Source organism: Ostrinia furnacalis, unplaced genomic scaffold (assembly GCF_004193835.3).
Source record: "Ostrinia furnacalis isolate ACB-3 unplaced genomic scaffold, ASM419383v2 OfSCF5816, whole genome shotgun sequence".
NCBI lineage: Eukaryota > Metazoa > Arthropoda > Insecta > Lepidoptera > Crambidae > Ostrinia > Ostrinia furnacalis.
The window spans coordinates 240,931-267,749 of NW_021136055.1; the positions used below are offsets into that span (position 1 = coordinate 240,931).

General features: G+C 36.3%; 1 protein-coding gene across 1 annotated transcript in view; it reads right to left on the reverse strand.

Moving 5' to 3' along the window:
* The window catches only part of tyn (trynity), a 64,161-nt gene that overhangs the window by 9,524 nt on the left and 27,818 nt on the right, over positions 1–26,819 (reverse strand). Inside the window, exons 3-9 of the mRNA XM_028316622.1 lie at positions 23,018–23,101; positions 22,505–22,637; positions 14,376–14,466; positions 12,586–12,753; positions 10,948–11,076; positions 10,361–10,489; positions 8,892–9,117 (exon numbers count right to left, since the gene is read on the reverse strand). Coding sequence (XP_028172423.1) covers positions 8,892–9,117; positions 10,361–10,489; positions 10,948–11,076; positions 12,586–12,753; positions 14,376–14,466; positions 22,505–22,637; positions 23,018–23,084 — 943 coding nt within the window. The 5' untranslated portion in view covers positions 23,085–23,101. The remainder of the gene's footprint in view (positions 1–8,891; positions 9,118–10,360; positions 10,490–10,947; positions 11,077–12,585; positions 12,754–14,375; positions 14,467–22,504; positions 22,638–23,017; positions 23,102–26,819) is intronic.

The following is a 26,819-nucleotide window of genomic DNA, read 5'->3' on the forward strand; positions in this document are numbered from 1 at the left end:
TGAATGTAGATAACTGTAGCTACATTGTAACCGTGAATTAAAATTCATTTCACGATTTGAATTTTATTACAATTATGTAAACGCTGCTTGACTCTGTTGATGATACTTTATGGTTTAAACAACGTTTTGATTTAGTTCAAACGAGCATTATGCTGTCGTCGCTTTTATTGTAGTAACTATTGGTATGCCAGACGCGGTAGTAGTAAGTTAAACCTTTTCAGCGGTTTTATTTATCTTTATTACTAGGTATAAACACTTTTCATACATATTAATCAGCTTACTAATTGGGCGTATTTACGGTAAAACGTCGCTGCCGAAGCGTGCGCCCACTGTGGAACCCACAAGTTCAATCACACTGCACAGAAGTTTAATCTGATAACCTTGCAAAAACAATCTCATTGTCGACTTGCAGACATTTCTCACGAGTACACTAGGTGAGAAGTTCAGGTGAGGAAAAAATTAACCACAGCAATTATTATTATCCGCAGAACATACAGTGCTAATGGCGTAATTATGTGATTTGTATCTCTGAGTGTTTTAATCATAAAACAAATTGATTTTCAAAATGAACTTGGTTTGTTGTGGATCGTGAATAATTGAGGAGTTGTATAATTGGATTTTCTTTGTGATTAACGTTATTGCGGTAGTTCCATTTTCGAATTGGCACGAACGCGTTTTGTTTTTACTGTCGACGAAATAATTGTTTTCTTGATTGATTTACCTAGATTGCCTATTCCAACACTTTCCTTGGCAAAAAGCTGGAGCTGAATTAAGTGTCTGTGGGTTTTTGTCGCCATAAATGGGAACAGCGATCAGTCTCTCGCCAGTCGTTAAGGCCCGATGCCCTGGATCCGCGGCCTGCACCTAGCATGCGGCTCATGCTCGATCGCCCCGAGGTGGTGTTTTTATGAATGCTATTAGATCTCTAGAAGGAATGATTCAGTTAGCGATCCCATTCAATGGTAAATTATATCTCATTGTAAATATAGTCAAGAAAAACAAAATAAATTTATTTTTTGTTTTATTGTATCCTTTTCAGGTGTATGGGGCATTAACATATTTTATCTAATACTAGCGGCCGCCCGCGACTTCGTACGCGTGAATTCCTTTTTTCCCGCTAATTCCCGTTCCCGTGGGAATTTCGGGAATTCCTTTCTTAGTGCACCTCTACGGTACCTAAGCTACGTCCCTTCCAAATTTCAAGTGCCTACGTTTAACCGTTTAGGCTGTGCGTTGATCTGTCAGTCAGTCAGTCAGTTTCTCCTTTTATATATTTAGATCAAGTCTATATTTTCAAAACAACCTCAAGCTATTTGTCTATTAACTCTACATTTTCTTAGCCGCTCGCTCCGACTGCTGACAACTTGTTTATTATAAGGATATTTCAAATCGAGCTTTATTGTGACCACAATAGGCACCTCGCCGGTTGACAGAAATGACCGGCGTAGTTCTTCCTAGCAAAAGCCCGTTACGCGACCACCTACAAGGTGATTGTGCAACTCGCTATGCCAACTAATTATTACACTCGCGGCATCTGACTTGATTTATGCAGCTATTGGGGCTTCTGTCGATGTGATGGACGGCTGAGCTGTGTGGCGCCAACGGGGCGTCCTTCCATTCTATACATAGCCAGAACGCAAGGGTGTGAAACTAATCGAGTATAGTTTGGATATGACTTTTTTTACTAAGCTCCTCCAAACTATACACGACCAGTACGCATACGCTGCGTACTGCTCGCGTATACTTTGTAGTGACTTAGGTCAATTATCTTCCTCCAAAATATACATTGCCAGTACGCATACGGACTAATCATGTATGTATTGTAATAAGTGCGTGATTACAATTTATACGCGAGTAGTTGCATGCTAGTCATTTTGACTTATTGACCTCTCTTTCTATTACATACTAGCTTTCCGCCCGCGGCTTCGCTCGCGTGGAATTTTGTCTGTTACAGAAAAACAATATCGCGCGCGTATTTGCTCACCGTTTAGACCTACCCTGGACTACGACAAACATTTTAAAACCAAAATCAGCTCAATCGGCCCAGCCGTTCTCGAGTTTTAATCAGACTAACGAACATCAATTCATTTTTATTTATATAGATAGATTAATTCATATCTGCGTGTCTACTTTAAACATTGAATCATCTTACGACACGTGTCATTGTTTTGATAAAGGATTTTTTGGTGTTTCTTATTCTGCCATAGAAAAGATATTTGTTTTGGGGCTGATATTTCACCAATTGTAGGTATGGAAATATGTCAAAATGATTTTGTTCTTGAGATAAAAGTTAATAAATAAAATAAATAATAAATAAATATCCTTAGACATTTTACACTGCGCTTCTAGTCCCAAACTAAGCAAAGCTTGTACTATGGGTACTAGACAACGGATATAAACATAATTAAATACTTTTTTTTGTAAATACATACTTATTATACATAGAAAACACCCAGTCCAATACAAACAAATATGTTCATGCACACAAATGTTTGTACTGTGCGGGAATCGAACCCGCTACCACTTCGAACCACTACACCAAACGGCCGACAATACAAACCTAGCATTTAAAGTCTCGCATAATATTGTATTTAATGCGCGTTGAACTTTCTTCTCTCACTCTCTCTCATATTAATTAAATTGTTATTTAATTTGAAATCTACCTAATCAATTTAATTTCAAAAACCACTTAGGTACAATAGTTTTAAAAATCTAGATTTATTATAGATTCAGTAAAATAATAATATTTTATGTAATAATATCAAATAAATGTAATTTTAAATATAGTTCCATATTTTACTGAATTTTACTAAATCAATATCAACTAAACACACTCTAGTCAAGTGTAAGTGGTGTAGTAGAAACTAATCGAGTATAGTTTGGAGATGACTTTTTTTACTAAGCTCCTCCAAACTATACACGATCAGTACGCAAAATTCGTGTATAGTTTGGAGTCACAGATTTACAAACAGGCACTCCGAAATATACACGAGCAGTTTCCTATGGGTGCGTTCTGGCCATGTATAGAACGGAAAGACGCGCCAACGGGCCAACTAGAAACGGCTCGCTAATGCAAAAAGCAATAATTAGGAAATCCAATCAGCGTTCGATGAAAAGAAGATGTCAATAGTAGATAACTGCAAGTACCTGTGTAAAATACACGTTACAATATTGCTTCACGGAAGACTATCGAAAATCCAAAATCAAAATCATGCTACGTTATTAGGTAATACATAGAAGATTAAAAGGCAACGTAAATTTTAATAACCATTATAAATCTCTTCAAACATCGCGATTACATCCTATTTTTAGTTACTTCAGTAAAATTAAAGGTGATTATTATAAGTTTGCAACCGTAATATTTCTTCAGTTATTATAGGGGTCGGATAATAACTTGCCAAGACCGTCTACTTTATTTCGTAATTTCAAGCTTTATTCGCATTTGAAATTATGTTCATATTTTTCCAAGATGCATCCCGCTGCGCCGGGAGCTGTTTTATTCATACGAGGCTCGACACATGATTAAAATCCTAGTTAAAATCTAATCCTATGAGTATAAATGTACATAATATTTGCACACTGGATTTGATCACTATAATATTCGCCGGAAACTGCATATTCCTACAATTATCATAGAAGTTATTTTGCTGTTAGACCAATAAAACTGACAAAGCGTTAACGATAATAGCTCTCATAATTTCGACGATTAGATTACGAAAAGTAAGCACCTTTTGTGGCAGAACATATTACTATTATTAAAGACAGCAAGTCTTAGTTAGTTGAAACTGGTGATATGTTCCTACATCTAAGGCTGAAGTCAAGATAGGTAGCTACGAGTAAGTAACTACTTATCTCTCTTTATTTTTACACAGTGAAATGTTGTCAATTGGATCAGTTGGCATCTGAGCCGCGGTAATGTTTATTAGCTTAGCAAATGATGCTGTATGGCGGTGCTATCAAGTAAATAGGGGCTTAGCTTAACACTTATAACTGTTCAGTGCGTCGCGCTGATGCGCGCTTTGCAAAAACGCCCCACAATCTAGCACCGCGCATTCATAATCAGGTGTCAACTCAGCTTTCGTTGAGAATTAGATCAATAAGCTAGTGTTAGTAGAGCTCGTTAATGGATAATGTTATAACGATTTAATTATAGCCCAGTATATAACATACAGCTTTTGTAAATTGCTTTACGTAAATTATCAATTAAGCCTACTACTTAGATGCAACGAGCGATGAACTAGTGACCTAGCTAGTTGCAATAGATTTTAATTAGATACCGTAATTTGAAACTTATTTACCTACCTAGGTAAATATTTTAAACGTGAAAGTATAGGTATATACTAAAAGGATACAACAAATCGATCTGGACTAATAGACCTCACGCGAAGAAAGTCGCGGGCGTCCGCTAGTCCCATAAGAAATATTTAATATGTACTAGGACTAACCCGCCCGTCGCCATCCGTCCTGTCTCGAATACCTTAGCGTGTAGGCAACATACATTTTATTACTGGGACATGCATCCCATACTAGCGCGGATGAAAACAATCTGGTTCTGTAATGCAATCGCGTACACCCTTATGAATACTCACGGATTCCACATAGAGTCACGACAATATAAAGTTTATTCCCGCGATTTTCATCTTTCAATTAAATTGCATGTGCACTAAACCTGAACCCAAACAATGCATTGCGAATAATTGTACAGCAAAAGCACGAGTTGCAATTAAATTTCTATGTTAATACAACAAAACAAATGTTTCTCTCCCGTAGACCGACGATTCGAAAAGTACTTAATAAATCTATAATAACTCTTTATTATGTCTAAAACTATTACGTGCAACATTGTTCGAGCTGTATCCATTTCGCTAAGAAAGAAATAAAAAAGCATATTACACGCATCATGAATTCATAACGCGAGTAGCATGCAATGCAATAAATAGAAGACATGATAGCAGTCACGAATTATGGTGCGATTGTATACCGCGAATCGTGTGAATACATCTTGACCGAGAATATCGGGGCTCTGTAGGGGAAGATCGCCAGTAAATAGGGTAATAGTCGCAGAGTACCACGAATATACACTTATTTTCTATTCTTGCTGCGTTATACGCACACTTTCATGCCCAGCAGTCATACGAACGACGCCATTTGAGGGTAAAGGTTTGTTCTAAGAAAAACATACGCGAATTACTTTCACGTATCCTTTGTTAGCGCGTGGAAAATACTAATTGCTTGCATCCTGTTTGCAATATTAATAAGACTTTATAACAATGGAAATGATGGTTTAGCTGCAGCTTTTATTTATGATGATGGGACTGGACAGCACAATGGAGGGCTACCATTTACGCGACGCAAATTAAGGATATTCAAATGGATACAATGCTGGCTGCTGAGTGGTGGAGAGCATTTATTTGCGATGCAGTGCGTCGTTAGGTCGACGAGGGGTGAACGATCGCCGCCGCAGCGCCCGTAGTCACGGTGTCCCCGACTAGAGCTGATTGCGGCGATATCAGTCTGTCATTAGTAGTCAGCGATGGCATTAATTTACCTCGAGCTGCAAATAATTTAGCCGATGTAATAGTTAAAGAACCAGATTAGACTTAGACATATTTGTTTGGCTAACTGTAACACGACTTCTTATTGTTTACAATAATCAAATAAGAATGCTTGATGTTAGATATCATAGTAATTTTGCAACTGAAAATGGAAAATGAAATATTAAATCACCGTTTTCCGCATTAATAAATCGGGAAAATGTTTAAGTGAAATTCACCTTTTGATATCTAAGCTCTATTTTATAATCCTAGTACCGTAAAATCCTAATACCGTATCTGAGCAAAATATGAGTAATAAATCTAACACGATAATGCACCATGCGCGGCCCTTCCGTAATGTGGCCGTCACTTCAAATATACACCGCGCGCTTCGGTATCTGAAGATAAAATATACAGTGTGAGTCACGTTAAAGTGTACATATGAAAATAGATGAAACTAGACCTATTTTTATCGACAAAAAAGAGGTCAAAAAATTTTTGAGATTTTTTTTTATTTTTTTATAGAATTTTTTTTCTTCCAATTACTTATTGTAAAGAAAACGTAATAACTTTTAAACTAAGCGGTATATCCTGATAAAATAAAAACAGAAATAATGCTAAATAACAGGCAATACTAAAAAAATACATACAATACACAAAAAATGTCAACAAGTAATAAAAAATGATACTTTTTGAAATAAATCTGCTTAAAAATTCGTGTTTTTTTGGTTATTTGATAAATTTCTCCAAAAAATGCCCCTATAACAGGTAGTTTTTATTGTTGTGTATTATTCTCTATCGTATTATCTTTGTAAAACCAAAAATTGCACGTCTCTATCCTTATCACAACATTTGCTATGATATTTTGAACAAAGGCCTACCACAACATTATTCTCCTCTACAGGTAGGGACAATTTTAATTTTAACTAAAATGCTTATTTTACTTCGAAATCTTTTGTTTTTACTTGAAATCTAACTTGTCTTTATCAAAATTACAAATCTAGAGCCATTTTCAGTTTCGTTGTTTTAACGAAGCGTTGAATGGCGCGCCCGGAGAGGCTTAGTTCAAACGATCATAGCAAATGTTGTGATAGGGATAGAGACATGCAATTTTTGGTTTTACAAAGGTAATACAATAGAGAATAATACAAAACAATAAAAACCACCTGTTATAGGGGCATTTTTCGGAGAAATTTATCAAATAACCAAAAAAACACGAATTTTTAAGCAGATTTTTTTCAAAAAGTATCATTTTTTATTATTTGTTGGCATTTTTTGTATATTGTATGTATTTTTTTAGTATCGCCTGTTATTTAGCATTATTACTGTTTTTATTTTATCAGGATATACTGCTTAGTTTAAAAGTTATTACGTTTTCTTTACAATAAGTAATTGGTAGAAAAAAAATTCTGTAAAAAATAAAAAAAAAATCTCAAAAAATTTTTGACCACTTTTTTGTCGATAAAAATAGGTCTAGTTTCATCTATTTTCATATGTACACTTTAACGTGACTCACACTGTATTTGTAGCAAATAGCTGTATACTGCGAGCCATGAAATAATAAATTCCGCTTAACTAGGCTCAGAATCCAAGCAAGTAAATCATATCGTACCAGGAAATCATATTTACTGGGTACTTACTCCAAAATCAATGTAGGCCATATCTATTTATCACCAAGAATGTAATTCTACTTAGAAAAAGTCAAAGTCATACAAAAGCAGTCTGTAATCAACTTATTGCCATGTATTGATGTAAAATTGGTCCAGGTATGGCTATTACTTTCATTACGTTACAATTTTTTCACTTATTGTAATGAGCGATACAACCGCGCATTAACTTTACAATATCATCAAGTTATTTCAAAATGTGTACCACGGCAGCTAGCCATTACGTCAAAATAGATTGTAAGTATGTAAACCAGCCATAAATGATATAGCGTTACTTTTATGCATTTATTTATTGCAATAAACCCTGGGATGCATAACTCCTAGCGAGGCTAGCGCTGGTTCAAGAAAGATATGATAAAAATCTATTAAAACGGAGTCTGCATTGTTCAAGATTATGTCAATTTGCCATCCAAGGTAACTTACCTTCACATGCACATCACTAGGAGCATTAATAACTCGGTGTCAATGTTAGTCGGCCTTATTTGTTTGCAAGATTGTAAAAGATTATTAGCTCGGCTACATAGAAGCTATTTAGGTACTTACATTACAGCGCAACGTTGGCGCCGCTGTCCACATAATTATTGGCCACTATAAAGTTATTACATGATTTTAATTCAAACCGTGCATTATTTTTCCATTATCAATGAACGCCTGTCTGTAATAACGCACTTAAAGTATAAAAAGTTAATGTCACGACTATGTAATACTCGTAGTATTATATTATTATTATATTATATTATATTATCTGTGCTCGTAGTATTCGAATCGTCCATTACGCTACTTTAGTAACAATGTGCATTGATGCAAATGCAGGCGCTATTTTTGTACCAATTAATGTAGCATTAAAGGGTGCTGCAGTATGATTTGTTCGTTTTTTACTGAGGATTGTGGAAATGTCATTGTGAAATAAAAAGTGGTCATCAATCAGATAAATTGTAGCTAGGTAACTTTGATACACATAAAAATTACGCATTCACAAGCTTAGTTTCTCTGCAATGATGAGAATTTTCTGTCAAGAATAAATTCATGTACAAGGTTTTGTTTCCCTTTAAAATTAAGTACCTACCTACCAGAAAAAATTATGGAGATATAAGTCACTATTATTATGAGACAAAAAATATGAACATAATAAAAGGTAAGTAAGTACGAGCAAAACAACAAGATCGCAGGAGCTATAACATACCGATTAGTTGCTTTATCTATTTTATATCGCACTTAGACTAGTTTCTTGAGAACGGATCGCCGAGATAGCCTTTAATCCACCGAAGGCAAGAAAATGATTGGAACAACTACTGGATATATTTTCAAGAGCCACATTCTGATATCGGTACCGCAAAGGAGTAGAACACCGGGTTTTATAACGCTTAGTTGAAGATGAGTGAATTATGAGCATAGATACAGAGCCTAATAACACTCATACGTCTCAGATATGAAATTACTTCTTACTAAAGTTTCCGCTTTAATTTCATTTTAACCTAAATTGTTCTGAATAATGTGATTGAATACGTAACTGAAATAACATGGAACCCAACTGACATGATTCATTTTTTAAAACTCAAAACGTAGAATAGCGTAGCAATGTCTAAACTACAACTAAGCAGATTTGCAGAAAGGACTGTTAAAAAAAACCAATTGAAAGTCGAGTTGTGGACTGCACTTTTTAACTAAAAAAACAATTGAAGGTACTCACTCTCACAGAAGTTCTCGAAGTACTTTCCGATGGGTTCGCCGTCGTCGATCAGGGGTCGCTCCGCGTTCAAGTAAGCCGATGGTCCATCAGGCAGGGTGTGATGATCCAGGTGGTACAGTCGACAGTTGTATGCGGTAGAGTGAGGTGCTCCCAAGTACAGGAACGACCGGCACAGGAACTCCGACTCGATCTCGCACGCCAACTTGCATGCGGCCTCGGAAGTTACCTGCGTTTATGATTTACATTTAATCATCTAATTTTCATTTGGTAATAAAGTTTTGATTGCGGAATCGTATCTTAATGAGTCGCAAATTTTAACTGACATTTCCGTCTAATAAAGCTTTCGTTCATAATGTTTCATGAACATTACTGATAGTTTATGTATCTAAATCTGTTTTATTATTCATTTTATTTTATTGCCACTTTCACACACACAGTAAATGTTCATTCTATTTATAGCAAGACCAAGTCTTAAAATCATCGACAGTGATAGAACAATTAAATCAATGACTCACAAAACAACGATTTGTAAACCTTAAAATAATATCTCGCTTTATCAATCTTTTACCCCAAGTTAAATAAAGCTTGTGTGTTTTTCCACTCTATTAACAGCCACAAATGCCAGAGGCAAGTAAATCGTATTAACTAAAAGGCTGAACAAATGAGTCGATCAAAATAGCGAACCATCACAACGCGTAATTACTGTGATCCCACAATAAAAATAATATTACTTAAGTCAACTTTCAATTTCCAAGTTTAATAACATGCTGTCATCACTTGGCCCTCCGCGGGCCGCGTACATGACGGGGACAAAAGGTTTCATTGCAATGTTAATTGCTGAGGTACACATCTATCTACACGTAATTTATCGCATCTCTGATGTGGAATCGTAAAATTCAAGTCGTATCTTTAAACGAACAAACTAAAACACGAATAAAAAGATGTTTTATCCCATTATCGAGACAAAAAAAAGTATATTTCAGAGAAATCATGTAATTTTTCGTCTGTCAATTTCTCTGGTGAATTAAAACAATTTGCTCTGCAATCTGATGGATATTTGAAGAAATGTCTGTTTTTAGTCAATTAAGAGAAAATTGTAGAGCTGTTAACCCAAATTGAAAGTCTAGGTACCTAATGGTGCTACTTGATCTCCAGGAGTTTTCCCCACAACATTACACAGTCCCGCGTAGGGAATTGATATCAAGGTTAAACGGGAGTGAAGCACAGGTAAAGCTATTTTTTAATTTTAAGAAAGAAACAAGCCTAAACAACGTGTATTCATAGCTAAATGTTCGATGTAAAAACGTAACAAGAAAATTTATGTCGATAAAAACATCACTGAAGGAGCGTTCTCACGGGCGCGGGAGAGAAAATGTGCAGTGGCTTCGCGTTTTTCTGACTCGCTATTCGTCATCGTCAGCACTTCACGGGCATAAAGAAAAAGGTGGTAAACGAGGTTTAGTTATTACCTGCAATTCCTTGTCAGTGTAGTAGTGTAGACCGGCGTACTGCGCCACTTTGTCCTCCGCAACGCCCACGCGCGGCGCCGTGAACAGACGGTGTCCCTTGCACGCCTGCGCCGCCTTCAGGCACAAGTTCTGGACCACACACGTGTACAATCAGACAAATAACACACCACCACTATAATAACGCAACCAAGATGTTTATTTACACGACCACTCAAACGTCCCGCAACTAAATTACAATTGTTTCACTTGAAATTGTTCGCGTTGCTCAGAAGCGATACTGTGTCTTTACACGACGATACTGTGTAAAGTGGCAGTTAGCCGTCCTCAACGTGCGGGTGGTTCCTTATTCATTTTCGCTTATTAAACTGTAATAAACATCTAGTTAACATTATTTTATAGCTGTAAGTACCGCATTCTATTTAAGCAACAATTTCGAATATTGAATTAGTAATCAAAAAGCAACGTAACTTATTATTGTTTAATGTGGTCTACATACAAATATATGGTGTTCATAGTAAATTTTTTAGGAATTGAGGGAACAAAATATGTAAATGTATAATGGCAGTAAGGATATAAAAAACACTTACTTCAAAGTAGTCAGTGCCGGGCGTGTCGACCAGTTGCACGATGTGTTGGGCGGTGCGCCTATCAGAGTCGCTGAGCGAACACCTCATGCTGCCGTACTCGTACTCCGCAGACCGGCACGGGAACCGTTTCTGGTTGTAAAGTAATTAACCTCTTATGAGTAACCGAAAGATAAACACCCGAGGACTTTATTTATAACTATACTATACAACCTACTTAGGATGTATAGCATCATAAAAAAATTGCCAATCACGACACTCATTAACATCTCTCGCTCGCCCGTTACATCGGGAAAGCGAGACGTACAGGCACCTGTCGTCATTTCCATTATTTACTCGTATCTAATTCAGTTGTAGTGTTTCAGACACAAATTGTAGAGAGTTTCTCAATTGCGCTGGTCGTATCTACTATTTATTTAATTCTGTTGTAGTGTTTCAGCCACAAATTACTAGAGTTTCTCAATCGCACTGAAATATTTCAGTAACAACCAATATTCGTGTAAGTGTAAACGTAAATCTTATCCGAAGCCACAATTGTCCCTCGAAAGTAGGTTAGCAAGATTTAGATCATAATAACGTTGGCCTGATTTGGAATTGTTATAACTCGATGAGACTAAAATAACTCAACTGCTCATACAACATAATTCGACTTAACAATCGGCGTTTGTGCTTAATAACTTAACAAGTTGAAAATGAAAAAAATATAAGCGTAATGACCGGTTTCGATCTCACAACCAATGAAACCGAAGTGATATTCTGTAAATAAAACGTTCACGTATGTAAGATACACATAAATTGTGGAGCAAAGTACCGCTCGATCAATTCACACGTATTTAACTGCGCGGAGCCTTCGGTCGTTAAGGTTTTAACTGACTTATTAGGCTGCTGACTGAAACCATTAATTACTATCAGCGACCTATTAACGTCTTCTTTTAAGCGATTTAAAATATAACCGCTAATTTTCTTATCATAAAGATGGTCACTAGTCGCATTCGTGACATGTACGTTATTAAAAGCCTAGAATTATAATTTTACTGGAACCACATACTCCGCGACTGTGGTTAGTATAATTAACATGACGGTTTAACATGATAATATTGATAATACTTAAATATAGACTATGAACGTAATGTCTCTATGCACAATATACGAGTATTGCTATAGTCACTAATACAGGTGAGCAACGAAGTTTGATGGCTATCGTACGTTTCCTAAGGGTTTACTTAGTTTCAAAATATTCTGTAACATGTTATCCGGACGTAATAAACATGCCCGTATCGTTTCGCCTATATCTCGAATACCACTCAACTGGGACGAAACCATAAAATATAAATTGAATAGATAAACGGTAAATTGCAATGCGGAGGCGACGTTCCCTCAAAGCGATGGTTCTTGGTTAACAACGGTGCCAGCCTGTTACTCTCAAGAGCTCTTATCGGGTGCTTGCACACTGTGCTTTATGTGTACGGCAAAATACGGTAAATAATTACATGCAGTTTTAACCTGATATGATATTAAACTTGCCATGAAAATTTTAGTGGCTTTTACAACCTGAATCTGCTGCGTCATATGTTTTACAGAGTCATTATTTCTCCTTCTTAGTTAGACAATAATGCTATTTACCTAAAAGTTATTAGTTACCTCATTAAGACACGCAGCAAGGCAGGCCTCCTTGGTGGAAGTGTAGATGATGACGTTGTCAAGGCCTCGAAGGGCCTTTCCGGGCACGCGCTCGAAGGCCCACGGCCTCAGGCAGACGCTCTCAGTACGCACTTGTAGCTTCACCATGTAGTATGTGTTCACAGCGCGCTGGTACAACAAAAAACAGGTCATGTTAAGATACGGGTCATAGTTTATAAGGCTAAGTACTCGCAAATAAATACAATGAAGTCTAATTCTAACGTTTGACCTACTACAAAAAACTGCAAAAGTATAATGAACATATTGTTATTTTTTTACTTTTTGATCGCAACCACTGACCATAGCCGCAGTATACAATGGAGATTTAATTGATTCAGGCTACTCCATTACTGAATTTAACGCCTTGCTTACCACGTACAAGCTATCCACTTATACAGTCCATTTATTGCAGATTTGTTTTTAACATCATTAGCAAAGATTTTATGTATGGGCGCTTGCGATGCACCGCCTAACAATGTTTGTGTACAATCGTTCGTTAGGCCTGAAAGCGATTAGGTGATCTCACGATCCACCTGTACAGTTACAATGTGTATCGGTAGTTATTTCCTGCGACTGGTCGCCCGATTTAATCTGAATTGTTAATCCTATCTCAGCATCTTGGGGCTAATTGGCAGTATCGGGGGAAGGCTGGCCGTCGCGATCGCAGAGAGATTTATTCGACTATTAATAAGCCCGGTATGGATTTTCCATCTAGAAATAGAGAGAAATGGAACACGGCAACGAGGCGTTCTGGGATTTAAGCCGTAATAAAGTTCCGGGAGTAGTTATATTTCAAAAGTATTATAATCCTTCTTTGATCCTATCTAGATACATATAAGAACTTACAAATATAGGTGGTATAAGTACTCTGAATAATTTGTTTTAATCCTTATTTATAACTTAATTATAACATTGTCAATATCTCCATTTCCACGGCTCTGTACACTGTAACATTATGTAAATTCCGCACAACACCGAAACAACAAAAACGATAAACAGTACAGTGAGTAACTGTAATCTTGAATTCCATTATGCATAAATTAAGTGGTTTCTAAACTTTTGCTTTCACTGAAGCAACGCCTTGCATCGCTAACACGTGCTTATTTGCATTTCTAAAGAGCTTTATTTGGTTGAAAAGGCCATAGGCAGAAACTTTGTTTAGAACTTGTAACCAGCTTTGAAGTTGCAGGGATCAGTTCACCCACAATTTTCTTAACCCAGTCCAGTTCTACAGCCAATGCATGTCAAGTTAAATTAAAGTTCAATTTTTAACCAAAGGCAATTTATCATGAAATTGATATGTGATGTGAATATTTAACTATACTTACGAGTACTTAATACTTGTATATTTAAAATCATTTATCGATGTGGAATTCCAACTACCGTAACAACTTTCATTTTATTGGAGGAACTAAAACTTTATAAATTACTTGATAATTGATAATAATTTAACTTTGAATTATTCACGACTTAAAATATTTAAAGCAACGTACTGCCTGACCTCAATCAAATAAAGAGAAAATGGACATTAACCTAATACTCATGTCATTTCAATGTAAGTGATTGTGGCATTAAATCTTTAATGTTAATCGTTAAAACTTGACAGTATAGTTCTTAAATGTCTGATAAACAGGACTTAAAGTCGTATTGCGAGTAAAATATCTAAACTAAAAGGGTAGCTTATCCCGCGGTCCCTTTGCAATTTCAAAGAAAAGTAAAAATCAAGGCATTAAAATGAAAATGATTATTACCTGTGGCGTAGCCATGGGGTTATTGGCCTGCGTGTCGTTCTGCAGCAGGCAGCGGGTCTCTTGCACTGGAGTCAGTGGGTTTAGAACGAAACTGCAACAAGATAATATTTCATTACATAAAATAAATAAAAATAATACTTTAAAGTGGTTCATAATAATTTATTATTGAAAAGTACTAATAACATTTATTGCTTTATTTACAGTAGTACACTCTTAACTAGTAGTCCCACAAACTCTACCTAGTCCGTTCTTATGGAAACATGAGTTTGATATTAAGTGCTTTTTAGAATCTGTTTTAAATGGATGGATATTAAAATACACTCTATTAGAAAACAAACAAACATAACATTGCATACAGTTACAACATAAATAGCGAAACAAAATTGAATCAAATGCTTTTTTTAAAAAAAAACTACTTATTTTAATAATTAGCTCTTCCCACCCGTAATGTTAACTGAAACTGATGTAGATCATTACAGATCGCAGTCACGGCAACACAAAAGGCAATAAACCGGGTAATAATTGCAATTTATCCGCAATTTATTTCGACTGGACGCCGTAATAGGCATTAAAGTCTCTCGGCTGTTAATCATGATGATGCACAATACGGTATATTATATTTAACATGGGCTTCTGAACAAACGTACTAGGTGTTGCATTTTTTGTGAGTTAATCGCTAACAAAATGGATCATAAATAATTTATATAATATAACGTAATAATAATGGGGAATGCTGTAAGTGGCACGCTATCTGTTTATTACCGCTGACCTACTTGTACTTCTAAACATAATATTCATGCTCTATTAATTTAAATTAATTGGTGAGTGCATCATAATTCATAATATAAAATAAAATCTTCTTTCACGATTCTACTTCCTCAAGAATTATGACCGCTAATTTCATTACTTTATATTAAACTAGCTGACCCGGCGAACTTTGTTCCGCCTTAATGGCAATAAATAAGCAGACTTTTTTTTTTAATTTCGAACGGGATAAAAAGTATCCTATGTCCTTCTCCTGGCTCTAAACTACCTCCCTGACAATTTTCAGCTAAATCGGTTCAGCCGTTCTTGAGTTATAAGCGAAGTAACTAACACGACTTTCTTTTATATATATAGATATCACAATTTTGAAAAATGACCCGTCTAAAAATTTAAAATACCTACCAACTACAATAACTTTCACACAACCCTTAAAGTGGTTAACCATGCATTAAATTAAAAACAATCAATTAGGTACTTACATAAAAATATTTTTTATTTACTTAAAATACTCGTAATATAGACATGATTTTTCCTCTTGAGTTAACTTGGCCTTATCATTAGATACGTGTTCCTTTACCTAACATTCGCGTGTTTTCAAGTTCACCGTTCGGAGTTAACTAAATAGAACGCTTTGCATCTTAAATGCAGTACTGAGCTCTAGTTGGCAACTAAGATTTTTGATAAACGCTTAGGCCTTAGAAAGTGAGCATAAAATGGCTCACTGTACCGGGAAGTGACGGCTACCGGCTGCGATAGCGGGACCGCATCAGCGAATGCAGCATTACGTGAATCACGCGAGTAAATTATTCAACGACAGTTCTAGCTGGATGCAAAACGGGTGTATGCGAATAAGATGTGGCAGCTCTAAAACATTGATCTCCTAAGCAGTTGTTTACGGTCCCGTGTTGTTTGTTTGACATTGAATCCATTGTTGTTCCTTATTTACTTGGGTTACGATGTTTGTATTTAAATGTTGTAAGTAAACATCAACTAAATAACAGAGTACCTGTTTGAGGGTTTATAAACTTTATCATGTAAAAAATATACGTTCAAACATAAAGTACGAGTACCTTCGTAAAAATACGGTTAAGATAGTCACATAAATACGCGATTGAAATCTGATACTCCATCGGCAATCTAGACTATAAACCACACGATCGTTGACTACTACGAGGTATGCAGAAAAAGTTGAAAAACCTGCGTTTTATTTATACACGCTGAAACAACCTGTGTGTTAAAGGAAGTCCTGTTTGATGTCTTCAAAAGGAACTATATGATTATGCTAGCTTTTTAATTGAAGTGGCGTCATTCTGATGTACCTGCGATGTAATTGCATAGATGCCTCTTACAGTTGAGGAACCGGCTGCAGACAGGCTATGCATGGATTAGTTATAATTTTTACCCTCACCTCGCCATATTATTTTACATCTCTTTCGATATTTTAAATATAGACCATTTGAGTAATTTTAAAGACTGACATTATAAAATAATGAATAATATAAATAACTAGCATTTTACACAGCTACAACCAGTCCTAAACTATGCAAATTATTACCGGGCAACGGTACAGTATAAACATACTGGAATCCTTTTTTTAACCCGAAACATTTTGTAGATAGCAAAACATAAATATGCACATAACACCAACGATATTACAATAACTTAAATATAATTCCTAATGCTTGCAATGTTTAAATAACAATATTTTTTGCCACCACAAATCTAAAATTCTTATAATAGTTAATACAATTAGTTATTATGCCTTAGGTATCGCGCGCCCAGTGAAGAATGTAGCAGCTTTAAAGGGTGCACTTAAAAACACTATCGTAACTTGAATTGTGCCTTATAAAAGCAGGTCCCTACCCAAGCCTATACTTACCAGCGTGAATGCCATCTATCATGGTGCAATGGAACTGCACTTGATAAGGGTGTTAACTCTGAGCTTGTTCTATGGTATTAGAGAAATGGAGTCGATGGCACACTTCTTTGTAAATGCCGCTATAATGCCCTTCAGAGGCTGCAGTGAGGTAATGCTCTATACAGTATCGTAGTTGCCAAATAAGTAATGAACGAGTGTGTGCACACGCCTAGTACTGTACAGTGGTTTCGTATATTTCAAAAACTTGCAACTGCCCCCTTTTTGAAAAAGCTCTAATGAATTTAAATTGTCTTCTTTACAAATAAAGAATATATTTTACTTAAAAAAATCTCCAGCCTCCTCTAAATATAATTCAATAGAACTGAGAATCCACTATTACGAGTATAACAATAACGATAGCAAAGTAGTAGGAACTTAAGTATGATATCTATCTACAAAACGAATGAATGAAATCAGCATTGATTCATAGGCCTATATCGGCAAAGTGTCAAGAGCAAGAACACTGCGTTACAGTTTGCTTGCAGCGCATAACGGCGCGTGGTACCGTTTGCTGTGATATTTCGAATTTTATAAGCTACTGAGAGCTTTCTCAACTAACCACTCTTACAATGTCGTTAAATCGTGCAATTTAAGTGCGGTACACTTAACTCACTCATAATTCGTATCGTGATGTTGTTGAATTGCCATAAAACTGTATACGGCACATAATAAATTTCAAATTCCGGATGAAAATGCGCAAGGTCGTTAAAAGTTTTAAACTAACACAGATGTACCGAAACATACTTGAACTAAATACTTTTCATGTTCTACATTTATTTCAATATATCAACCGTGGACAAATTACAGGCGCGGTCATATAAATTGCTGTTAAGTCAGATGTAAACACAAAAATAACTACAAAAAATAATTGATTAATGTTACTCCGAAGCCCTTAGACTAATGACATCGGATTTCGTTTTAGTTTCACAACTGGCATAATAAATCTTTGAACGTGTGCTCTGTCATTAAAGTGGTAATTAAACGAATGATGGGCATTCCTTCCGTACGATGTGGCTCTGCGGATAGCAAAGATAACTATCAGGTAGGCGCGGACCTTGATTTGATAACATACATTAATCATACAAAAGTAAAAATGCACTGACAATCGCTGCGGGCGTGCATTTTTTACATTCAACAAAACACTTACTTGTATATTGCGATGCATATCTAGGACTGCTTAAGGCGTCTTCTGTTATTGCAAATTGATCACCTAGATATTTTTGTGATGAAGATATTATCACATTCTCTTAAAATTGCCATAAATGACTTTGATGAAGTAATAATAACTGTGTAATTAGAATATACATTTTGCTTGTTACTCAGTGACATTCTATGTTTTTAAAAAGCTGATAACTACGAACATCATCATAATAAAATTATAAAAGCAATTTCATAAAAATAAGCAGGCAGATGAATCTTGCAAAAAGAAGCCGCGCCATAGAAACATGCTGTATGCATGATAAAGAACATGAATCATAAAATAATGTTTTTTAATTTCATTTAGCATTACTCGTATCTATGCATGTGAGCTCCTAGCACTCTGATGGGTGAAAAGATAGCAATTTCAGCGCCAATGCACAATAGAATTGCATAGGCCTGCAGGATATCGAGAAATCAGAAAGCTATAATTTATGCATTCAGAGCACTCCACATATTATTAAAGGTGTTATTAAAATCAGTATTATATAAATAGAACGACTGAAATAAGCATAGGCACATCAAACCTGAAGTTAAAAGCTCGTAAAATAGAGTTAGTGCTTTTTCACTGAATATACATTCGACAAATTATGTTCATTAAAAATAACTTTCGTTATGACAGGGATCTCAGTATGAAATCTAACTGCGCTGCCCGTTTTGTTAAAATCGTTTGTGTTGCCCTTTGTGCAAGTAAGTACTTTGTGTACAACATAGTAACAAAAACTTTAGATCATTATTTTCAGTGGGTGGTCGTTCAGAAATAAATTCTACGTCTCACAAAGGAATCCGCACACATAGTTTTTCACTGGCTGGCTAGCTTTCCTTTGGAAATAATAGCCGCAATCCAGCTCGGCCTCCCATCAAAGCGTATCAAGATCGCATCAGGTATGAGAGAGAGGTAGGTAGAGTCAGGTTGCCGCGGGCGTCGATTACGAGAGTGATGACGCGTCCTCGCGATTTATGGTGGCGTGCAACTGGTAGCTGGGACAACGCGCTGTGACGTGTGTTTCATAATACCGCGACATTATACCAGGATATTATCACTGCTTAACGACCAGATAACACGTTGGATGCAGCGCGGCTCACCAGTGAGCCTCGAACAATAAAATTTCTAATGCTATCCTGTTTCATTCAAAGCATTAAATTATTGAGGCTATACGAGTACATGACTCTGAACTTCATGAACATCAATGAATTAACTGTCAAAGAGCAGAGCAAAACATCTAATAACAGAAATTCCTAAGTTTTGGGAAAATGGTTTTTTAGGAAAACTTTCTTAAAATGTAAGAACATTGTTTTTCCTGAAAACCTATAATTTTATTATTCAGAAGCTCTTTATAACAAATATATCTTTGAATCGAAATACTTTCGCCAATAACACTTAATAAACATTAATAACAGTATTGAAAACATCCCTCAGACAACAAAAGATTACAGCTTCTGCGTCTACGCATCCCACGCTGCGCCGACGCATTGAGCCGCGCGCGCATCAATCACCGCCCAATGCCGATGAAAATAGCTTAAGTAGCCCGCGTACTATCTCCACACTTCATCTCACTCTCTAAACACTCATAAATATTTTGATTGCAGTATTAATGACCACTTACATCACAATTTTATTTTATTTGTTCAATGGAAGCTTACGGCATGATTTTTGCGTGTTTATTGCTACCATCCGGCTACAGATATTAATGGTATTTATGTGTTTAATCAGATCTGTAATTGGGCTCTTCCGTTCATGATTGTTAATAATTTGTTTTTCGTAAAGAGCCCGCTATCCAGTTATAATTTAGAAGCATCTTCAAAGTGAAATATTGTTCAAGATATCGCTCGTGACAGCATCAGATTGCAAGGGTCACGTTCACGTTAGATACTCCTGATTTTAGTGCGCGATTTTATTGAATTATGCCATTGAAGAAGCGGTATCCAAAGCGGTTGTCAATTGCGGCGCATCGGTAGTGCGCATTATCATTTCGTTTTGGACTTTATATCTGGTGAGATAAGAGATAGCTCATGTTGTGTGGCCTTGTACCGTAAACGAGCAAGCCAGTGGCACCGTGAACAGTTACTGATTGTTAATACCGCATCTATCCTATTCTTTTGTCAGATCGCCATTTCTCTGGACAGATTGATTCGAGATACGTACCGTGTTAGTACAATGCCAGATTAGAAGCGCGGGAAAGTTCCATCTCGTTTAATTGAATGCCGAATTGATTTTAGATCGATCCCGTTCAAATTGATTTCGATGTATCTAACCAGCATTGTTATTCAGTTACACGCTATTTTAAGCAATTATTTTTTTCGCATAACTATAAAATTATTATTAAACTGTACATTAAAATTGTATTAAACAAGTTAGGTATTAGAATAAAATCTGCCTTTATGGATTTTAACTAATTGGCGTAATCAAAAAATACTGCACTTAGACACGGTAATTAAATACAATTTTAGCATATAGATAGACAATCGGATAATCGATGCATTCACCTACTTGTGGCAATACTATATACGCGTGTGTAGTAGGTATAGGTACACGATTTTCTTTTAAAGATTGCGTTGTCGACTTCAATGTACACTAGTAGAGAAAGTTGATGATAGTAGGAAAATAACGTTCCCAAAACTATAGTAAGTAATCTCAAGTGCACTCAAGCTAAACCTATTATGAAGCATCGGGACTAATCTAATCTCGTGCATAGCTCTAGAGTAACAATAAATTAAGTAATCCGTTCCAAACCGCCAATAGTCATGAAAACTATTGGCGTGCTTGAAAACGGCCGGCAATAATCTATTGAAGACGTATGCGATCACTTTTACTGTTATCCAATTTGGAGCGCGGCGAGGTCGGTTTCCGCTTTTACACGGTCTGTGGCCGGCGATGCCAGAGACACATTGTTATTAACCAACAGCGTGTCATTGGGATCCCACAAGCGGAGGACGTGTGGCAGACTGACACACATTCCTGGCCCCACCACAATCCAGATGCAATTCGCATTGTGCGCTCAATGTTGAGTATCAAAACAAGACACGAAGCGGCTCGAGCACAATCAGCCCACCTAATGCATGTACTGCAGCCGGCCAGTAAACATGTCTACGCGCAGGCCATATATATTCATCAGGACTGTGTTTAGGAACGATAGCGCACGATTTAGATCCTATATACATTGAAGTCGTGAGATGAAAGCGTATAGCTTACGCTTACGAGCTGTAGCTCCACTGAGAATAATGAGCTATTCAGCCTACAAATTTAACAAAACGTGATTAGTTATAAAACAATAATATTATGCTATCAATAAAAGAAATTCGTTATTCAAAAGCGTGCAGAACTCGTTCACGCACAAGCCACTTTCGTGACATGCTCCATAAACGTCTATAGCTCAAATTTCCCTAATGCCCCTTGCACCTTGGCTGTACGAGTATTAGTGGATCTTCACGTCAATCCGATCTTATCTAAGACATTCGGGTCAGGAGCATCGTGATTGGAGATAGTAACGACACGTTGATTTTTATTTATTTCGTGATCAGTCAGAGAATGACGATTCAAGTCTTTAATGTGATTGGAATTTGTTGATCGATACTAAAAACTCGATGATCGCAACTCGAACGATGAGAAAAAATTCGCTCGTACCTATACCTCGTTCAGTGAATTTCTGGTTAATATTTAAAAACCCATGGCTAATACTTATCTGTACATTGGTCTCGCTTAATATCTTTTAAAATGTTTAAAATACTTAATATTCCACGTTTGGAACTGGTGCGACCATATCAAATGTGCTCACGAAAGCTTCACTTTCACACTTTCAGTCACTTTCCTACATTTTAAACGTTTAGAAACCATCTGAACGGATGAAAATAATTTACGAACTGGCACATTGAAAGTTGTGCTTGATATTAGAATCACAATAACATAATGATAGTACTTATCATCAATACTCAATACAAAATTATATCTATCTATACTTACTAATATAAAGCTGAAAAGCTTGTTTATTTGTTTAGTTGAACACGCTAATCCCAGGAACTACTGGTTCAATTTAACAAATTCTTTATGCGTTGGATAGCCCATTTATCGAGGAAGACTAGGCCATACCAAAGCTATACAAATATCATCACGCTACGGGCAATAGAGCATCAACGAAAAATGTTGCGAAAATGAGAAAAAGATCTCAAACTATTTTCACGGACACGAAGTTGCAGGCAAAGCTATCATTAATAAAACTTTCGTACAAAATTATTATTGTTATTGTCATACCTAAACGCGGCAGCTTGGCAGTCGGGCTCCTCTCTGCACCAGCCCTGGCACTCGTAGAGTGACAGGTTGCGCACAGTGTAGTACGCGGTGCCTGTGAAGTCCACATCTGTGAGCTTCTCGAAGGCGATCCGACCTGCAACGAAAATGTTCGTTTAGTATTATGAAGAAGCCTTTACAGTTAATGTGTAAATATTAAGGGAAGTAGGTAAGTAAAACAATGTTAAGTAAACAGTAATCTGTCGAAGTATTTTTTCCCACGGAACGAATCTAACAAAGACCTTGGACATTATAGAGATTGTTAAAATTGCTCAGTATTTTTCAAAATATAGGTTACTGTATTAGCTCTAAAAGCTTTTACAATTCTCTTAATAACGTACTTGCACCTCAAAAATCGCACTGTGTTTATATTATTATCAATATATTTAATTTTTATCAATTAATTTTATTATTGCACGTTTAATAACAACAGATTAAAGGCATTAAAATAATAAGTCGCATGGTAACAAAACTTACTGAATGCAAAAGAGGAGTGCAACAGAAGCAACGCGAGCCGCGCCCAGCGCAGCGTCTCGCCAGTCATGCCGACGGATCCACCACCTGAAACAAACAATATTACATAAGGCATATAAAATATAATCAATACACCAAACTCTACAAAACTTTTGTAAGTGGTTTTCATAACCCCTTTAAAAGACTTATAACTTCATCGACATTGGACAGTAGGACTAGGTACCCAAGTTTTTTCCATAAAAAAGAAGAAAAAGTCGTTGTGTAGAGGCCGGTCCGGATAAATATAAAAATATAATTTATAGTTTTGTATAACTAACACGCACACAGCAAAACCGCAGATTTAAAAGCAGCCCTACTTCTTTTACAGCCAGTGCTATATTTATACAATCAATGCTCTTACGCGTATAAAAGATAAATGACCGCACTATAAACTTTCGAATCGGTTCTCTCGTTTCTTGAAAATTATTAACATTCATGAATGGCGAAGGACAATAAGATAAAATCTACCGGCGATAAATTGTTGACAGCACCCCGTTGAGTACAATGCTGGTATCGTACTTGATCGTACCGTCTAAAATAAAACTACTTTGCCGTAGAAAGTTGCAAGTACTAAGGACGTCCGTTCAAGCTCGCACTCGCGGCTGCATTGTCAATTTTACAATGAATAAAATCGAAAGCCGGTCAACGACAATGACATTACATGCGATCGTATCTGGACAGATGATGTTATCATTATTTATTTTAGAGGCAGATCGAATTAGAAACAAAAGTCGAAAACGATTTCCAAATCATTTATGGATGTCTGTCTACTGACACAAAGATATTTATCTATCAGGAGTAGACCAGTCTATTATATGGCAATTCAAATAGTCGGCAGTGACTCAGGCAGGCATGTGAATAAATTATAATTATCTACACTAAACTTCATTTACACCCAAGCCGAAACTTTATAACTCACACAATCTAGGATTATCGTAACCTTACTTTATTGAAGTCAAGTTCAATCATGTCGTACTATTTCAAACTACATAGGTACATACATTACAATATTTAAGAAACTAAAACATAGTTTCTTAAATATCTTATTTGTGTAAAGTAATAAAGCTTACTACATATAATGAAAAAAGTGAAACTGAATTAACTGAAATATCAATTTAAAATCATTTCTGTCAAATTATCATAAGCGGATGGTATCATTACGTTGATTAGATAGATAGATAGATAGATAAAACGTTTATTTGCATAACAGAAACACACATTACAAACAGAAAGTACCAAAAGTAGGACAAAATAGTACCCTCAGGACAATATGACATGGTATGGTAAGACAGATATAAAAAGAAAAAAAAAATCATTATGACATACAATATAGGTACACACTTTATACAGAAATGTGTGTCGCAGCAATGCAAAACGGCAATAGCTCAGTAATTGGTTTACTTAAAAGCAAACCACTGATTTTCAGCTATAGCCTAAGGATTTTCGTTGATTACATCTCACCGCCAGCTGAACCTGAGCCCACTAATGCCTGCGATTTCAGCTGAATGCGGGTCAAGACCGATCCGGCGAACCGCGAGAGCTATAGGAAAGTCAGTGACACGAATTTTCATTTACTTTTTTACACAGCAATATCGCTTTCACTTGGGTCTTTTATCAAGCAGAATGAATAATTTGTAAACGTGAAAGTCTACAATTGTCTAAATACTATCAGCAGAAATATTTTTTGCTAACCACGTTCAAAAAGCCTTTTATTATTTGATGGTTTTGCTTCAATGATCATATCAATCACTATGAGTTTGAATTGTATCTGAGACGTGCCCAAAGCCTTCTTCAATCTAAGTTATCACATTGCGGAATGCTGCACTGCCCAATATAGCAATAAAATAAATTGCACTTTATTATACCGCTACATCGATTCAGGTTGCTTTCTCGAAATCTGAGAAGGCATTACTCCAGCTCCTGATTGAATATACCAGAGAAATGATAATTAAGAAAGAAATGCGCCTATTAAAAGAACCATGTTATCGAGAATACAAGATAAACATATTCATTAGGTTCTCATGTAAATCTGAACTGTATCACTCCACTCCCTAGTGCGTTCCCACAGAATAACTGCAATATATTAGATCCCGTTTCTGTACAGTCTGCTATGAGATTAATCTATTAAGCATCGTGAGTTTCAAAATCCACCGGAAGAAGTAACTTTACGGTGCTGATTTCTTAACTTTAACGAACCACAAAACAACTCTACGAGCGGTCTTGCGGTGTTGACAATTTGGACACATTTGCCGGTGACGACCTATATTCACATAAAAAACTACTTACGAGTATAACAAATTTTGGTTTACAAAACTTTGTGGTATAACTATAAGGTAATGTTGCATTAAGTTAGAAATGAAATATGATGTCGAATGAATATTTTAATACTTCAGAAACATATTTCAACGATTCTATCAGTAGCTCGTAAACAACTACGCCAAAAGCACAGATTGTTCACCTAAAGCTAAACACAGGAGCTCTGGTATCGTATATAGATCCAGACGCTTAGATACTCCGCTCGACTCTCCACATAAATGCTAATTTATATTGTTTGATTATTTATTATTTAACCTTCGTTCGTTGACCTTTCCCGACGCATAACTTTAAAGCTCCACGCTAACGCCAGGTTCCACTCCATAAACGAAACCACGATTTGTAGAGATGATTTTATACACAAAAACAAATCACCGCGATACTCGGCATTAAAATCCGACTAGGGAAAGATAGAGCAAAGAGGTTAAGAGCGGAAGGAGTAAAACAGACAGTTATTACTCCATTATGGCACTGCTTTGCCCGCGATCGTAAGCGGAATCTTTGCTCCAATTGTGGCAATTTTAAAAGGCCTTTGTTTAAGCTCCATGTAGGCCCGAACGTGCAAATTGTCCGACTTTATTGAAAACTAACGGAACTCAAAGTGAGTGAATGTGACGGGTTATGTTAAAACATTAACTAAGTTATTGATGACATAAAACAGCCACAATATTAACTAATACAAATGCATAACGGTATAATCATTTTCTAGAAGTTGTTTACCTAATTCCTAATTATCGACTCCCGCTAGCTGACCGTTTGGTTGCCATTTGAAATCGCATTTAGTGTGATTGTTCATGTCAAATTCTTGTTAACATTTATGGTTGAACGTTACAAATCTAGTGACTAGACTATCGTTAATTTTAACAATGTACTTACAATTAGTATTTGTTTATTTCCAGTTTATTAAGCTCTACCTAGGTAGAGCTATGTTTTACTAACGAAAAGATTTATTATTTCACTATTACTTATTTGTAAAAAGAAACCTTGTAAGATCTGCAGGAGAACGTATACTTAAGTGTAAAATTATTATGATACTTACCTACTTACCATTACTTTTACGTTACTAATAGGATAAGATCGCATATCACGATAATAACCCGTTATCAAAATCAATTACAGTTGATATTCAATGAAGACGCCATAAACAGGCTCTTGGGCACATTTTCTCTCATCAGACTAACAAGATAATGTCATAAGCGATATATGGAGGAGCCGTTACGATAGGAACGGGACGCGTGTCGTGTGCGAGGCCGTAACGTAACGAGCGGCAATTAGTACGTGTGACGATATTCATATGTCACGTAATCGTCGCAACAGTTATATCACGGTGCGCAGAGCGTGGCGCAACGGGCGCGCAGCCACCGTGTGCCTACACAAATTGTCCAATTTAACGGTGGAGAATATCAGACTGTGTCACAAATTGCAAACTTCGTGGTTGCGCGACTCGCTCGGC